The following is an 18,137-nucleotide window of genomic DNA, read 5'->3' on the forward strand; positions in this document are numbered from 1 at the left end:
ATGAAAGACGAAAAGGGTAAACTGTTTAGAAAAAGTCTGTCTCGTACTGATCATATCGGCTCTTATCTGGTGAATGAGGGCGAGCAAACTCTGTGATAAACACATCAAGATGCCCTTATGCTAGACTTCACTACAATCTCCGTTTTGAGGCAATCTTTGTTGGTATGAGCAAAGATTGGAATGGGAAACTTCAGAAAACTGCCCCATGTGATGTTCTCTGTGGATTTTGCCAAGTTTAAGATGTTTCAGTGAGTGCTAGATTTAGCACGGCAAGCTTTTTAAAGCAAGCTTTGTGTCCTTAAAATGGAGAAACGTTAGAGAGAGTGAACGTGGAGACCAAAGGCTTCACTGACGAAAGAACAAGAAATGAGAATGAGCTGCCTGACATATGAACCTCATCTACTGGGAGATTTTAAGAAACCAAAACAGGGACAGATGGATTTCAGTCCCCCCCCTACATTTTCAGATTTAAAATTAAAGAGAGTGGCATGAAAAACTGTATCACTGGACTGAAGTAAGAGTAGAGAATAGATGGAGTCTTAGTGTTTTGCTTCACCCACTTCTCGTTCTTCTGTCACTGTGCTTTTAGCTGTCTCCCTTCAGATTGCCCCTGTGTGTTTTCAGCCATAATTACGCTTGAGAGAAGCACCAAGAAACCTATATTAGATGTCTGATTTGCTGCCGGTTTCCCCCAGCATGTGAGCTGTTCCATTAATTAGTATTGGCTTGTTTATGGGAAGGCAGTCATGGCCTAGATAACGATGCCAAAGTCACTTTTAATTAATGACCATAAAACATTTATGGACCCATAATTACACACTGGCAGCTAAGCCTATTAATATTGATCTGACCATTAATTATTCTGACTTTTCATTGGACTTATTTGTGCTGCCATCCCTTATTTATTTCTTACTTGACTTTATTTTAAGACATTAGGTCTGTTCTACAATTACAAGTCTGGCCTCATCGAGAGCATTAGTGAGTTTTGGGCATGTGTAACAGCTTGTAAATGTCTTGTTGCATTCTTGGCATTGTGGGGATTTCTTTTCTCTGGATTTTATTAGAAATTTAAAAAGGGGAAAAAAGAGAAAATGTGTTGTAAAATCTCCTTTTTTTGTCTAATCGTCCTCATGTCCTGCAAAAAGTGCTTAAACTATAAACTCTTATAACTAAGTGAATTTGATTATATTTTCCGTGGTGTCAGCTGTAGGTTAGTGAAGTCCTGTCTTAAGACCTCGAGCTGAGGAAGTTGAACACCATCTTGATGCTTTGTGCCTAACGTGCTTTCTAAAGGGTGGATCTGACTGAGATGCTCATTGACACTTCCTGCTCATATAGTAGAGACTTGCCAATCCCGACGGAGCCTTGCCCTAAACCATAACATAATTTATCACCTACTTTACTCCAATTTGGGCCATAATTCACAAACTAAACATCACACTGGAATTAAATAAGACACAAAAATGATGATAAAGACCCATTAACCCATCAGGAGATTATTTATTGAGCTCTTATGACAGGGGGCAGAGGGGAGATTTTCTAAGATGCTAACCAATCAGGGGGTTCAACCTCTGCTGGCAATCATAAATAATGCAGGTTTAAGGCGCTACTACTAGAGACATTATTAGAGGGGCGTTCAAAGTCAAAGAATGTGAAATTAAAATCTATGGGAGGATTCCTCAGCAGCAAAGATGGAGGTAGAAGTCGATGTATCAGAGGAGAAACAAAGATACATTTTTGGCGACTTTTGAAATTGAACATAAACAGGATGCTTCAAATAATTTCTCATCTAAGTCTCTGAAGGCGTTTCTAAGCCGTACCTTCAGACTTCCTTCTAGAAAGATTTTGTTTCTGCATTGGTTTTACTGATCAGACCCAGAAACTGTGTCCATCTTTTATATTAAATCAGCGTTTTGAAAGAAAGAAATGCTGGACAGATTTTTTTTTCTAAGCTCTTAAAAGATTTTTTTTATTTATTTATTTTTAAGTAAGTATTCTAGGGTTTGCTTGGGTCCAAGTTGGAACCTGACGAGTGTGGAATTTTTAAGACTTAAAAAAATTGGATATTAAAAAATCTTTTTGTTCCTGATGAGACACATGAAACATAAACATTCATCACATGTATTTTATTTTTAAAGTTTTTTTTATTTTCTTGTTTATGCTCTGCCCTGCTTGGATCAGCTGGTTGTTGTGTTTTTTGGGGTTCCAATAGGGGTAGGGGGGTAGACAATATGGCCCCCAAATTATATCACATTTTAAGAAAATTAGCAGTAACAATATTTCTGAATGAATATTTAAAAATGTAGTGAATGTTTTATCAATGCTTTTAGCTTGTAGGCAGTAACTTTTAAATGTGAGTAGTTTATCAATGAGCTTCTGTTACCACTGACACACTTCAACATTTAAAGTGTGAATCTATTGAAACAAGCTGCCAGCAGCAGTCTACTGTAGTGTTTTTACATGGAAATGAAAACAGCTGCATGACACTTATGATTAGCAATAACTAAAGTAGCTCAAACTTCTAACAAAATTGTCACACAATAAAACCCACAAACATTTTCTACCTGGGATGTTGGAGCTTTTTAACGAACTGCTTATAGTCCTGCTTTACCAAGCAAGCGTCAGTTTGTCACTGTTTGCTCTTTCTGTCATGTGGAGCACAGCTAGCAAGCGCTACAGTGGGGTCATTTGTTTACATTTGAGTCGCACAGCACCAGCCGCTAGCACCTCCTCTGTGGCTTGGTTGTTTTTTTTTTTTTGTTTTTATTTTATTTTATCTATATTTATTTATTTATTTATTTGCTGGTTATTTGCTATGCTGGTTTGTTACACAATGTTTTGTTTGCCTGACCTGATTGGTGCACTATCAGGATGAATAAGTATACGAGGTAAACCGTTAGGAAGAGTTAATCTATCTTGCATTCATTCTAATAAGTAAGCCATTAGCGACAAACACAGGTTACCATCAGTGTTGCTTTCCTCCTTGGAGGCATATATCACAGGCATAGCCAGTTGGCGGTGAAACAAAACTCTGTACAGCAGGTTTCACAGACCGCAGGTAGCTCCTCTAATGTTAGCAACTCAACAAGCCTCGTTCCTGTCTATATCTGCCCGAAATTGGGGCAGATATCGGTCTATTTTGTTAGGCTCTAACACTAAAATGTGAGGTTGAAAGCCTAAAATCATAGTTTTAGGTCAAAAGCTTTGGGGAATTGCAAATTCTGGAGGTCTCAGATGGTGAGGGAGTGACATGAGGGGAGAGAACAGAGCATCTGGCCAGCATATGAGATGGAAGGGAATCCCAGGAAACTTGGTGACCCACTTCTTCCTGGTTTTTTTTCCTTTAATGTAACATTTGGACATCAAAGGAGTTGAGACACATGGCTGCCATCCTGTAATGGATCTCACGTGAGATCTAAGAAACTAGAGACGGAACAAGCATCTACGCCCTCCATCTACGCCCTCTGTAATTTTCTCTCTCAGTAATTTTCCACCTACTGTATATTCATTTTTCTTTACCTACATTTCGTCTTTCTGCTTTGTTTTTTTTAACCCGCTTCACCTTTTGTACTGGATTTGTTTTTCCCAACGTTCCTTTCATCTAGCCAACGGCCGCCTCTTCCTCCCCTCCCCGCCACGATGATGTCTGATTGTTAACTCTCACAACAAAGATCTGTCTGTCTGTCTTTATCTCCATTCTGCCTTTTTTAATGTCTAATCAACGTTATCATTCCTGGATAACTTCCTGCTTTTGTGAAGGCAGTTCAAATATTTAGCGGTAGTGTAGGACAGCTAAGCAAAGTTTCTTCTTCTTTTTTTCGTTAATAAATCGATGGATTTCTTTTTATTTGTGTTTTCCTCTGCTAGTCCTCTGCTATCATGGAGAGACGTTCAGCATATCATTGTGAAAACCTCTAGAGCCGGACACCTCAGCGCTCCTGACTGGAAGACGAATGCTGCTGGTTACAATGGTAAACACTCACTCACTCACTCACTCACTCACTCACTCACTCACTCACTCACTCACTCACTCACTCACTCAGACGTAAATGAAAGCAGTAAAATTCTTGAATCTCTGTTGCATCCAAACCTGTTTACTTCTTGCTCAAAAAGAGAGCATCGAAATATATCTGCTTATGAATTCAGACCATCTACCACAGTGTTTTCTCAACCATGAACCACATTGAATTTCAATATCTTATCAGTGCCTCTACACAATAAAAATAATCGGTTACAAGTCCTATGTGACTGATTTTAATTAATTTTCAAGAAGTTCACTGAGCGGTGTTTGAAGTCTGGATGGGTGATAATCATTAAAAAACGTCTTTGAAATAAAGTTGATTTAACTTAATTGGAATTTGTCTTTATAAAGCTGACTTTTTGCCCCCCCTAGAAGTGTTTGATATTTGTTTGAGGCTTTTGATTTACTGCTGGGAATCTGCGCTTCTTCGTTTCATACCGCCAGAATATCAAACAAACAAATAAACGTTACACAGAACAGAGCCAGTAGAGCTTTCACATAAAGCTTCCTTTGAGCTGTTTCTCTAGCAGGTGGAGCTGACGGTAAAGGTAAAAAGGAAACGTAACAGCTCTGTGTTAGAAAAGTCAGATCAGTTTGAACACAGGAGGATGATGTAAGGAATTTCTTTTTCAGCAGATCTTAACTAACCAATTACTGCATTGTGAAAATGTATATTTTTATTAGATTATTCTGAAGGCGGCTGATGAGAAGTTTCCAAAAATGTCTTGTTCTTGCTTGCTTAAGTACGGCGCTGCCAGCTGCCATCTGTCAGGGTCCATGTGGTGGGTGCTATTTTGTAACTTTGAGTGCGTACCTGTGTGTGTGTGTGTGTGTGTGTATTATTGTGTGTGTGTTGGAGAGAAACCAAGAGAGGGAGAACTAAGGGTCAGCCAAGCTGCAGGCCCAGTGTGCCTGGAGATTTTCCAAGTGACAGAGGAGAGGAGGAGGGGTGAGGAAGTATGAAAGGAATTCATATTTGATTAGCTGTACATATAAGCAGTCTTATTTTTTTCTAACTCTTTTCTGACTAAGAGGGGCATTTAAAACGTACGTGATAGAGTTTCACTTTGGTTGACGCGTTCTGATTCTTCTCGGGCAACAATTGTAGGACTCTAAAAGCAACTACACTCATCGGCCACTATATTAGGCACACCTCTTCATGAACACATTAACATATTTAATCAGGCAATCACATGCTCAGTTTTGAGGTGTAGGTGTGGTTAAGATGACCTGCTTAAGTTCACAATGAGCATCACAATGAGGAACAAGGTGATTTAACCCTTTATCACCCAAGTGTTATAGCGGCGTCTGGACTAATTCTCATCTGTCAGGAAGCATCTGAATTTTCCCGCTAGACCAAAATTGTTGAGGAGCTATGGTTATGTGAAGCACGTACAATTTAAATGGAGCTTTTTTTTTTTTTTTTTTTTCTTTTTGTTGTTTGTCTTCAGACACCCGTACTTGGTGAAAGCTTTGTGCTACTGTGACACATCAGACATAACCTCAAAAGTCATCTTCTCTTCTTTATGAAACCGCTTGCCTTTTATTATGGTCATTTGAAGACTGGTTATGAGATTGACCGATGGTTTAAAAACAAAAAACAGGAGCTAGGTGACTTTGAATGTGGCGTAGTGCTTCAAAAAAAAGAAAATATCCAGGGAGTTGTAGTTGTCTGGGTAAAAATACCTTGTTGATGTCAGAGAGGACTGGTCAGACTGCTTTGACCTGATAGGAAGGCAACAGTGACTCAAATAAACCCCTCTTTCGTCCAACCTGGTGCTACCCAGTGAGGCCAGATTCTGTAAAAGGATGTTGACGCCGATGTTGTACTGTGGCTGCTTAAAAACGCAAAATCTTCTTAAGGAGCTTTAAGATGTAACCCTCTTCTGACAAACTGTTCGTAGCCAAAAACAATCGAATAAATCGGCCTGACTACCTGTGACTTTCTGCTGTTTCCTGCAGTCAGCCACCTGTATGGTTTCGGCCTGATGGATGCCGAGGCGATGGTGAAGGAGGCGGAGCGATGGAAGCAAGTTCCCACTCAACATGTTTGTGTGGAGAGTGCAGACCGACAAATCAGGTAAAACATAAGGCAGGTTGCATAATCTCTTATAAGTCATAAGTATGTGGACAAAACACTTGAAGCAGATTCGAGATCAGACTTTGGGAACCTGGCTGCAGGAATTTTACTCCGTTCAGTCACAAAAGCATCATTAAACTCTGTAAGCTGATGAGCGATGTTCGTAGTTGGTATTCCAAAATGATCCCTAAGGAAGCACGGGATATGGGAAACAGCCTCCCCCAACTGTTGCTACAAAGCTGGATCACTCCAGCTTTGTAGCAACAGTTTTAAAAGAGCTTTAAAATTTCGCCAATTAAATTAAAAGCTTGGTGTTCCTGCATTAAATAATCATGGATGTCTACTGCTAGGGTGATTTGTTAAAAGAGTATATGTATATGTACAGTTTCTATGACACAAAGGAATCTGATCCCATCTAGTGTCCTCATATACCAACAAGTCTTATTAAATATGCTTTCATTCTGGCTAAGTCAGATTTTGTAAGCTGTTGTGAGAGCCCCTGCCGCCCCCACTCTTTGTTTCAATCTGTTCCCCCCTCTCAGTTGTACTGTCTTTCTATTTTCTTTCTTATTTCTTTCTCTCTCTGGTGTTTTGCACTGGCATGTGTTTCAGAGTGCAGTTGTGCAAGCTGTACCTTGATAGGGGCCAAGCATTAGTTCTGGCAGGGTGGTTCTCACATAAGACCTTTACTATGTGTGTGTGTGTGTGTGTGTGTGTATGTACACACACACGCATATGTGCACACACTTGCATAGAGAGAGCCAGGGCTTCACTTGTTATTCTTGATGCAGCTGGAAGCCTGAGCTCTGTTCTGTGTTAGGCAGGCTGGCTGAACTTGGGCCCCGAACTGGTTTGCTTTCAGTTGAAGGCTCAGTGGCCAGCGACTGCACCATTATCACTGTCATTCTGTCTGTTCTGCACCAGTGCACAAGCCAGCCCATATGAGGCTTATGTAAAAGTCTAACTCCTGTCGGAGGCTGTTGTGTTAAGCAATCCTTACTGGTGGGTAATGAAGAAATATATGTGCTGTGAATGGGATTAAAGCATTGTTTTTGAACAGAAGTAACACTTCCATTAAGCCACAATAAGAAGAAAGTAAGCAATCACCAGAAACAAAAGGCGTTGTATTGTTTTTTGTTTTTTTTGCTTCTGAAGTGAAGGCAAAACAATCATAAAAGTTTTATCTGTGACACATTTTCAAATCTGGATTCGTCCCAAAAGGAGCGAAACGACCTCCTCCATAAACCCAAGAGTTTGTTTAAAAATAAAGAAAAGACGACAGCAGGCACACATGTGCAGTTAGTTTGCTGCCACATCTCTCTGGGCGTGTATTCTGTGCTTCTAGTGCAACTTGCGACATAAGTGCAGTCATCACCTCACTGCTGTGCTCCCACACACCCTCTGGCTGGCCCCTCTGACCACGTTTGGTAATGTCTGTCTGCAGCTGATCTCAGCACCACTTGGAGTATGCAGCAGGAAAACTGCATGATCCGAGTGCAATCAGACTGGTGGTAATCAGCCGTGCATCTGCTCGGTCCCAGCACGCACGGTTCAGCTATCTGTGCGGTGTCATAGAGCAGAGCTGTTCTGTCGGCTCCAGACTCCCCAGATGTTACCGCTGACCGCTTTCCAAATGGTCATCAAAACGGACATTCAGTGTGTTCACTGTTATTCGCTCCATCTAATCTGCTTCACCACCAACAGTTGTTTCTGTTTTGTACTTTATGTAAAAGTATTTGCGTCAATTAGCTGCTCAGACTTCCATTATGGAAACGCTCAGATAGAGATGAGGGACAAATGGAAAGATTATCGTAGATTATTTTCCTCTCCGCATTCAGGAAAACGTGTGCTGCTCATGTGCTGCTTTTAATTATAAATCGCCGTCGTTCCTTTCTTCACCGCTCTAACCGATGTGAGACAGATTAATTTAACGTACCAGCTCGGGTAATTTAAGCAGCATTTCTCAGCGGAAATCATTACTTTCATCTTGGTGGCCAGTGTTGGTCTTTTGCAAACACATCAGTCACAACAAATTGATGTTTTTTAGCAGTAATTAATAATCAGCAGACCAGCATTAATTACACGGTCTGAACAGCCAAAGCTGATTATTTTTATTAATGGAATAAGCCACTTTGTTACTGTTGTTCTCAATCAATTATCGAGCCAAATGCGAGGAAGTGTCGCTCCTGGAATCGCTTTTGATATCACGGGCTAGTTTGTAATTGCCTCGGGGCAATTTTACTGGCAAAGATGAACATCTGTACCGCATGGCTTCATAACTAGAAAATGTCGTGGTCGTGATTGCAACGCTTAAAACTGAATCTTTCAAAAAAGTTTCCAATATGGAAAGGTTCTCAGAGCATGTGCTGACGAACTGACCGGAGTCTTCACTAAAATCTTCAACCTTTCCTTGTCATCAAACACCGTCCCGCCCTGCCTCAAAACCTCCACCATCATCCCCATCGCCAAGAAGACAGCTGTGGCCAGCCCAAATGACTACAGGCCTGTTGCACTTACGCCTGTAGTGATGAAGTGCTTTGAGAGACTGGTCTGTCAGCACATCAGGGCCGGTCTGCCTCCCACTCTGGACCCCCACCAATTTGCCTACAGGACAAATCGTTCCACCGAGGACGCTATCACCATAGTGCTCCACACTGCGCTGAGTCACCTGGAGCACCGAGGAAGCTATGTGAGAATGCTCTTTCTGGACTTCAGCTCAGCATTCAATCATATCATCCTGGAGATCCTGGTCCAGAAACTGTCTCACCTGGGACTCTCCACCCCCATCTGCCTCTGGATCAAGGACTTCCTGACAAATAGACCACAGTCTGTCAGACTCGGCCCCCACCGGTCCAGCACCATCACACTCAGCACCGGGTCTCCACAAGGATGTGTTTTGAGTCCCCTCCTGTTTACGCTCTACACATCCGACTGCTCCCCTACCCATCTCTCAAACACCATCATAAAGTTCGTGGATGACACCACAGTGGTTGGACTCATCTCAAGGGGGGATGAGTCGGACTACAGAGATGAGGTCAACAGACTGACTGAGTGGTGTTCAGTTAACAACCTCCAACTGAACACCACGACAACTAAAGAACTTATCTTGGACTTCAGGAAGGGCAGAGCAGACCCGGCCCCACTTTACATTCACGGGAGCTGTGTGGAGAGGGTACACTCCATGAGGTTTCTGGGCGTGCAGATCTCTGATGATCTCTCCTGGACTGCAAATACTACAGCGGTGGTTAAAAAGGCCCAGCAGCGTCTCCACTTTCTGAGAGTGCTCAGGAGGAACAACCTGGAGGAGAGGCTGCTGGTGACATTTTACAGAGCCACCATAGAGAGCATCCTAACGTACGGCATAACAACATGGTATGCAGGGTGCTCAGCTGCAGACAGGAAAGTACTGCAGAGGGTCATCAACACAGCCCAGAAGATCACTGGCTGCTCTCTGCCCAGCCTGGAGGTCACTGCAAACTCTCGGTACCTCAGCAGAGCTGGCAATATCATCAAGGACCACTCTCACCCCAGCAACCAACTGTTTGAACTATTACCGTCAGGCCGACGGTACAGGTCACATAAAACCAGGACAAACAGATTCAGGGATAGCTTCTTTCCCAGAGCTATCACCGTAGTAAATAAGCACAAAAACAATTGAACCTATTCCATACCGTCACTGTCATTATATTATGCTGCTATTCATACTGTCATTATATTAATGCTGCTATCCTGTATATATTGTACATACTATTGTTTGAGTACTTACGATTGTTTTTTTTTTTGTACTTTTTATATTTTACATTTATATTTATTATTGAAACTTGCACCAAGGGAGTGGCACTCCAATTTCGTTGTACTCTGTACAATGACAATAAAGGCTATTCTATTCTATTCTATTCTATTCTATTCTATTCTATTCAATATATAATCAAACAACAGAACTCAATGGCTGTTCTCTCAACCCCCTCCAGCCTGCAAGAAATTATTTTAGTAACTCATTTTTGTAATGTTTTGAAGAAAGTGTAATGTTTTACTTTCCAGTGAGTAAACGCTGCATGTAATCCATTGGCAGCAGTGAGCTGATGTGTTAAGTTGGCTCAGCTGCTCCATGTGTGACTCCTTTTCTCCAAAGTGTTGCGCTGGCAAGATGGTTTTCATTGTCCCCTCTTGTGGACTCGTCCAGGTTTTGGTGCTGTATCGCTGCTCTATTAAATCATAGCACAGATGTTATTCAAGGGGCCATTGGATGTTTATGTTGGCTGCTCGGTGAGCTTTCTGCTGCTGAGCCGTGCATAGCAGACCGAACAAATAATGTTCTTTGTCTTTCTTATCGTGTTCAGGTTCTTGGTTTCTTTGGCAGAGTGAGGTTCAAGAAATGAGAAATATTAATATGGACTTTTTTCTCTCTCTATTTTTTTGCATGCCCTTTGGTTTTCGGAGGTTAAATCAAAAGAAGTGAAGTGAAACTTTATAATTACATTAATTGTGTCATGGCAATTAGAGCCGTATCGCTATGGAGACGGCCACAGTCTAAGGTTTAAAATGCCTCAGTTCATGTAGAGTGATATTGGGCAGATAAATCCTGCACATCCCTTGCAGAGAAAATAACTGTCAGTATGGTAAGAGAGACGCCACAGCTGCAAGTTTATATTATTATTTTATATATTGTGTATATTTTTTTATTGAAGCTTTTTTGTGATAGTGGTACTTGTTCACTGCTGTCCTTGCTGTGACCACATCATTTCCTCTGGGAATAACAAAGTTTTCTGATTCTGAAAAACTTAAAGTAGTTAAACTGTGCTGCAGCATGTTGGTTCTTTTGATGTTTACACTCTGTTTTCCTCCAGAACCATCCGTCCAGAGCACGTGGTTCGGTCCGTGTACAAGGCGACAGGATGCACTGACAACCCCAACCATCACGTGATCTACCTGGAGCATGTGGTCGTACGCATCACGATTACACACCCTCGCCGTGGGGACCTGTCAATCAACCTGACTTCACCCTCAGGGACAAAGTCTCAGCTGCTTGCCAACAGGTACAGAAGCTACTGTGAATGATCTTTTTCAAAGGTTCAGCTTCATGAACTTGAAATAAAAGATCACTTTTTTCACTTTCTTTTTATGTATTTTTTTAGCTTGAAGCTACGTTGATCTTATAGGACTCACTTGTATAATTTAAACTCTTCAGAAAAAAACTTGCTCAATCCACCAGTTTTTCTGACTCATGCCTGCCACGTCCTTTCATATAGTTGCATGTTTATCTGAATATGTCCAAAGTCCACTTACTACAACCAAAGAGCATGCAGTTGAGTGCCACAACAGACAGGAACAGCTTGAAGTTTGTGTGATGATGATGAGGGCTGCCAGTGCCAGAGTATTTCTATTAAAAAGAAAATTAATTTGAATATGAATGAAAATCAAATTAAACTCCTTACCTAACAGCAGTATCTGCAACTTCTATGGGCTGAAGTACACTGTTTCTGATCTTCAGTTATTAATTCTTTCATCTGTTTATTTTCTATTAAATTAATACCATCGCCGGACTTTAGGTCAGCTAAGACCTCTTTTTCATTGGTCTGCTGTGGAGTACTCCCCACAGTTTGTCTGGTTAATTTAGGAAAAATATGATCAACTGACAACAGATGGGAATGTGTTAAGATAATAAAAAAAATCATGTGGTTTATGTGAAAAACAGCTTATGTGAAAATCACTTAACTGTAATATATTCATGGTTTTATCCCATCTTTGGTCGTTATTGTTGGCTCTAAGACCTCAAGCTGAAGCTTGGTGTTTACCATCTACAGTTTACCTGCAGTTGAACAGTGGCAAATATATCACTTCAATAGGAACACCCGCTCAGCCGCTTGTTAAAACAAATATCGAATATCAGGTAATCAAATGGCGACAACTGGGTCCATTTAGGCATGTATACAAGAGCAAGACGACCTGCTGAAGTTCAAATTGAACATCAGAATGGGGAATAAAGGTGCCTTTGACCGTAGCATGGTTGTTTGTGGCAGTCTGAGTATTTCAGAAACTGATCTGATCATCTGGAATTTTTCCCACGCAACCATCTCTAGGGCTTACAGAGAATGGTCTGAAAAAGAGAAAATATCCAGTGAGTGGGAGCTCTTTGAGAGAACTGCCTTCCTAAGGTCATAGGAAGGTAGCAGCAACTCGAATAACCGCTCGTTACAACCATAATATGCAGAAGGGCATCTGTGAATGTACAGCACATTGAACCTTGATGCATATGGGCTGCAGCAGCAGAAGACCACACTGTGTGCCACTACTGTCAGATAAAAATGGGAAATTGAAGCTGGATCAAAATAGGAAAGCAGTAGATTGGTCGGCAACATTTGGAAAAATGTTGCCTGATCTGATGAGTCTCAATTTCTCTTTGACTTAGAGTAGGGTCAGAATTTGGAATGCAAATGGATCATTCTGCTTTGTAATAATGGTTCAACCTCAGGTTCTTAACTTTGGACCCCTGGGTACCAACTGAGCATCATTTAAACACCACATGCCTATTGGTTTATGACCACAGCGTACCATCTATCCAGCTTACAACAGAATAATGTCACAAAGCATAAATCCTCTTGAACCAGTTTCTTCTATGTGACAGTGTATTAACTACACTCAAATGCCCTCAATGGTCTTCAATCCAACAGGACACCTTTGGCATGCGGTAGAACAAGAGATTCACATCAGTCAACCAATCAGCAGCATCTGTGTGATGCTATCAAGTCAGTATGGACCAATATCTCTAAGGAATGTTTCCAACAGCTTGTTGAATCTGTGCCACGATGGCAAAAGAAGGTCCAATCCAGTACTAGCAAGGTGTAACAAATAAAGTGGCCACTGAGTTTATGTTTACAACACTTTATCAACAGTTTTTGCTCATAAAAAGTGAATCAGCATCTTCCAACCAATCAGAATTCAGAGTTTTCACAGGTTTACTTAGCCTCTAGTAAATCTCAGTACTGTACACTGCGCATAGCTCATTAAAGGCTCTGATTGTTTGCTCTTGTATTTGCAGTGTTTGAAACACTTCCTCATCCGATAAGTGTCTGTGTGTTTGTAACTGTGTGTACTTCTGATGCACAGGTTGTTTGATCACTCCATGGAGGGTTTTAAGAACTGGGAGTTTATGACCACCCACTGCTGGGGAGAGAAGGCAGCTGGCGACTGGGTCCTAGAGATCTATGACTCACCTTCACAACTTCGCAGCCAGAAAGTGCCTGGTATGACAGTGTGAATAGTTTCTTTAACTGAATCATGTTGTATTCATTTTTTTTTTTAACATTGATTTTTATGTTATGGCAACAGAAGAAGCAGAAGAGCCATTAACTTTCTCTGGAATAGGTAAAGTGCCATCAGGGCCATGCATGTTGCTCGGGAAGCCGTGAATTTTGTAACTGAAATTACCCACTAATTTACTGTCTCAGATGAAGAGTAGTAGGTTCTTAAAAGCTGTTACATCAGTCACTGTAATGCCATATAAACTACCTAGCTTTCCTTGGGTATCATTAAAACGTTTCGCAGTGGTTTCTGAAAATGCAGGGCGTAAAAATGTAGTCGGGTTTATAGTGTGACCTGATTATACCAGTAACTCTACAATATAAATATGAGAACACCCCAATTTACCCACCGCAAGGAGATAACGAAATACCTCTATTTAGGATAACTTTTATAAATGTCATCTTGTCTTTTCAGGCAAGCTAAAGGAGTGGTCACTGGTGCTGTATGGCACCTCTGTGCACCCGTACTCAACTGGGCACATAGATAAGCCTCAGTTTGCAGACCTTGATGAGGAATTCCCAGAGGAGTACCCTGGTAAGTGATAAATCCATTGCCGCCCACAGCAGGGTTGGTGACAATAGCAGCCTTTAGTAACATATTTGTCATTGCCTTTTTTTTACTTCCCTGCTGTTGTGTCAAAATATTAGTATTGTAGTTTGTGATTTAAGGGTACTTTTGAAGTGCAATCAGTTAAAATAGATCATTTTAAGAGGCTATAAGACTTGAAACCCCTTTTTCTTTCTGTATTTGAATCCAGGCCCCTGTGACTCTGAATGCAGTGAGAATGGCTGTTGGGGTCCTGGACCCCACCACTGCATTAACTGCCTTCATTACTTCCTCAAGTTCAAGAACAACACCAGGTCAGACTGCTTTAGATTGTCAGAAGTTATATTGCTCCTTGAGTGTATACATCTACTCAAAATCAAACCTTCAGAATCGAACTGTATCACTCTTTGTTTTACGCCACTTGACTTTCTGCCAGAAAAGCTTTACATGGTGTGCTTTAGCCTTGTGTAGTACTGGCTCATCACAGCAAGAAGGTCCTGGGTCCAGAATAGGGATTTACTTTTTGTGTTGACTCTGTTGCTGTCCCCCTCCACATGTAGGTTTTCTCTGGGTACTCCAGCTTTCTCCCACAGTGCAAACACATGCATCACGTGGCATTTCTAAATTAGCTAAGGTGTCAATCTGGGTGTAAATGGTTGTCTGTCTGTTAGGACAGTAGAGTCCTTGCAATTTGGAAAAAAATGGATGACTGCAGAGTCAGCCGTATTCGACTGCAGTCACTCTCAGGCAAATTGGTGAAGGTTTGCAAATACTTTGCTACATGTTGCAGTAAGTCTCCACCGATGAGTGTAACATGTCCACACGTGTCTCTTTGCACTCACGGATTCGACCCAAGTGGTTGCCATCTAGTTATAGTCTGGTTATACATTCTCCTTAAATGTGAAAGAACCCTGGTTCGAGACCGGGAGGAGACAAGAACCCAGCCTCAGTGACTTCACGGGCTTGTATGCTCCTAGTGCCAGACCCAAGCACAGATAAATGAGAGTATCGAGGGTGGAAGGCCAGCCACTATAAAATCTGTGCTAAGTCAGACGTATCGAACTATCCACTGTGGCAACAACCTCATGCTAAATAGGAGAGCAGTGGAAAAGTGCCTTACTGTTGGGTTTTCTTCTTAGATTTTTTTTTTAACAAAGAAGATAAAAGATTTCAACACATGAATAAACAAAACTAATCACAGACTAAAAAACAAATGATTGAATGATTGTCCTGGCAAAACTTTTATTCCTTTATGTTCTTCGTTGTAGAATTAGGAGCTAGAACTACTTGGATCAGCTCAAACCCTATGACCCACAATGCCAAAAAAAATCTTGTTTAATGAACTCCAACAGAGCCATTTGAGCCATCTCCTTTGTTAATTTAAAGGCAACACATGGAAAACCCATGTCTGGCCCAGCAGTTGCTTCGTCTTTTGATCGTTTTTAGGAGTAAGAGGTCCAATGAGCAGACGGATCAATATTAGCTGAGGGGCTTTCAATCAGATAGTTTTCCAAAGGTAAAGTGAACATTGGTGCATACAAATCCCTCGATCTGTAGACTTAACCAGCCGAAGGCAACATTTCAGTTGTTTACATACCTCAGAGAAACATCTGTTCGCCAGCCTGTTTTGTGTGATTGGGTTTGATCATTAGGAAACCTACAGAAATTTAACATCTGCGTTTATTTTTAGTGCATTTTATTTATTTATTTATTTTCATGTGAATCCAGAAAAAGAGTGTTTCTACGTTTTGACAAGTAAATCTGAGAGAGAAAAACAAGAACTGAGAACTGGCTACTGAGTTTTTGGAAGCTTTGCATTGCACTGTGCTTTATATACGGAGACTGTTACATGGTGAGCTTGGAAACTTTCCTGATGGTGGCCTGATTAATTACACCACGTCAGTCTGATTGTGTGTATACAAGCCCGTGTGTGACTGTAAATTTGTGCATGTGTCTACATTTTGTGCTTGCCCCCCGGGATCAAAGTCTGTAGTAATTGCCTTTGTGTCGGCCTGTCTCTGGTCTAATAAAAGACAGGCCGATGCAGGTGCATGAGAATGTGCAAGCTTAGGTGCTGCCTTATCATTAGCTCACTTTAGAGGTGTGCTGCCCTTTTCTGCCACCACAGGGAGCAATTGATGAATGAAGATTGGAGGAAGGAGGAGGGGTGGCAGCAGCGTCTAGTCATCAGATAATTACATCCCTACATGCGTGTTTGATGCTTCACATACACCAAAGGATGTGGGGGTCTTTGGAATTTCTTTTTATGTATTTTTGAGTTTGATTCTCAGGGTAAACTATCAGCTTGTAAATAGTAATCGATTACATTTTAAAAACATTTTCTTAGGTTCTGAGAGAACTATCGGTGTTTGTTGAGGGATAATAATATGCAAATATTTGTAACCGTTTATAAAGTACACATTTGAATTTAGATCTGTTAGCTTTGTTGGCATGTACAGGGGGCCAACATTTTGAATGCGCACCCTTCTGGCTTTCCAAATTTCTTGCCTAAATTCAGGTTTGAATTTCAAAGTTCCCTTCTATTGTCTTCTACATGTTTAATCAGTGTGTCGGAGACAAAATAAGGTTTGAAGTTTTAATTGGTGTCCTGGGTTTAGAGGTTACACTACAGTACATGCTGTTGTTACAAAAGATATTTTTTTCTTTTTATATAACCATTTCAGCAAACCAGGCATGTATTTAAGTTGGAGGATAAAAGCATGTCTTTTGTACTTACACACGTGCAGTGTGTGTCTTTTGGCAGAAGGTGCACGCTTTTTTTTTTTGTGTGTGCGTTTTTTTTTTTGTTTGTTTTTTTGCTCTTTAGCTCTATGGAGGTCATTACTTCAGGATGTGAGCTCGGGTTAAAATGATGGGGTGCTAAGGAGCTGTGAAGTTATTCAGTAGATGTTGGCCTGTTCGTTGTGTAAAACCTGCACGCACACATTTATTTTTGCATTACTTCACAGATATTTTATTGCATTTTAGATCATATTTGCTGCAGAGATTATGTATTTATTTATTTTTTACATTTCGGTCTTTGGTTTTGATTTGGTCTTCACTGGTCTGCTGCTGAAGAACGCTGTCCTTCAGAGGAAACCACAGCCTCAATAAATCTTTAAGAAAAATGTGCTATAGATTTTTTTTTTACATGCTTTCATGACACCTTTTTTTCCATTCTTCATTTTTTTTATACTAAGTCTTCCTGTTTTGTATCCAAAGAAGTTCTTTTAAAAAAAAGCTTTGATGTTTTGAGCTCCACCTGAGTGTTAAACTTGCATAAACATGTTTCCGAGTGTAACTGTTCACTTATTTTGCGCAGCGTTGACTAATCAATCTGAAAATTACAACCTTTGTATAAGGTTGTAATTTTTTTTTTCCCTCACCTTTTTTTTGTTGTCTTTATATTTGTCTTCAAAACCTCCAAAATGACATGTTCCATCTCAAGGAGGTTATCCTAATGCTCTAAATGTAAATACTTTTCCTGTCTTCAATGACTTTTCTTTCCAGGATGTGTGTATCGGAGTGCCCCAGTGGATTTTTCCGTGATGATAGGAAACGTTGCAAGAAGTGCTCCTCCTCTTGTGAGACCTGTGTTGGTAGTCGTAGTGACCAGTGCACCACATGCAGGAGTGGTTTTAACCTCATCGAGGGCTCCCACACGTGCGTTGCCAACTGTCCTGACGGCTTCTACCTCGACAGCGGTAGGTTTCCCCGCAGGTCACACCGGGTTTGTCATGGCTAACCTCTGGGTCTGAAAAGTAAAGCTACTGCAGAAGTGCCATATCCTGCATATTTTTTGACACCCAACAGGGGGCGACTCCCTAAGTAAAAAAACATCCCGACGGGTTTATGGTCTCAGTCGCTAGTTTTAGATTTTATTTAAGAAAACACATTGTTTGTTTCGTAGAATAATAATGGATTGGATTTATATAGCGCTTTTCGGGGCCCTCAAAGCGCTTTACAATTCCACTATTCATTCACTCTCACATTCACACACTGGTGGAGGCAAGCTACAGTTGTAGCCACAGCTGCCCTGGGGCAGACTGACAGAAGCGAGGCTGCCATATCGCGCCATCGGCCACTCTGGCCAACACCAGTAGGCGGCAGGTGAAGTGTCTTGCCCAAGGACACAACGACCGAGACTGTCCGAGCCGGGGCTTGAACCGGCAACCTTCCGGTTACAAG

At 41.2% G+C, this 18,137-nt stretch overlaps 1 protein-coding gene across 2 annotated transcripts in view; it reads left to right on the forward strand.

The window, feature by feature from the left end:
• pcsk5b (proprotein convertase subtilisin/kexin type 5b) overlaps window positions 1-18,137 on the forward strand; it is an 85,843-nt gene that overhangs the window by 39,395 nt on the left and 28,311 nt on the right. For both annotated transcript variants that reach the window (XM_085294526.1, XM_085294527.1), the window contains exons 10-16: window positions 3,868-3,971; window positions 5,984-6,101; window positions 10,949-11,137; window positions 13,209-13,345; window positions 13,818-13,937; window positions 14,161-14,263; window positions 17,460-17,653. In XM_085294526.1, coding sequence (XP_085150652.1) covers window positions 3,868-3,971; window positions 5,984-6,101; window positions 10,949-11,137; window positions 13,209-13,345; window positions 13,818-13,937; window positions 14,161-14,263; window positions 17,460-17,653 — 965 coding nt within the window. The remainder of the gene's footprint in view (window positions 1-3,867; window positions 3,972-5,983; window positions 6,102-10,948; window positions 11,138-13,208; window positions 13,346-13,817; window positions 13,938-14,160; window positions 14,264-17,459; window positions 17,654-18,137) is intronic.

The sequence above is a fragment of the Mchenga conophoros genome, linkage group LG12 (genome assembly GCF_057382185.1).
Source record: "Mchenga conophoros isolate Kocher_MC1m ecotype Shallow Benthic linkage group LG12, M_conophoros_male_GT1.1, whole genome shotgun sequence".
Classification (NCBI taxonomy): Eukaryota; Metazoa; Chordata; class Actinopteri; order Cichliformes; family Cichlidae; genus Mchenga; species Mchenga conophoros.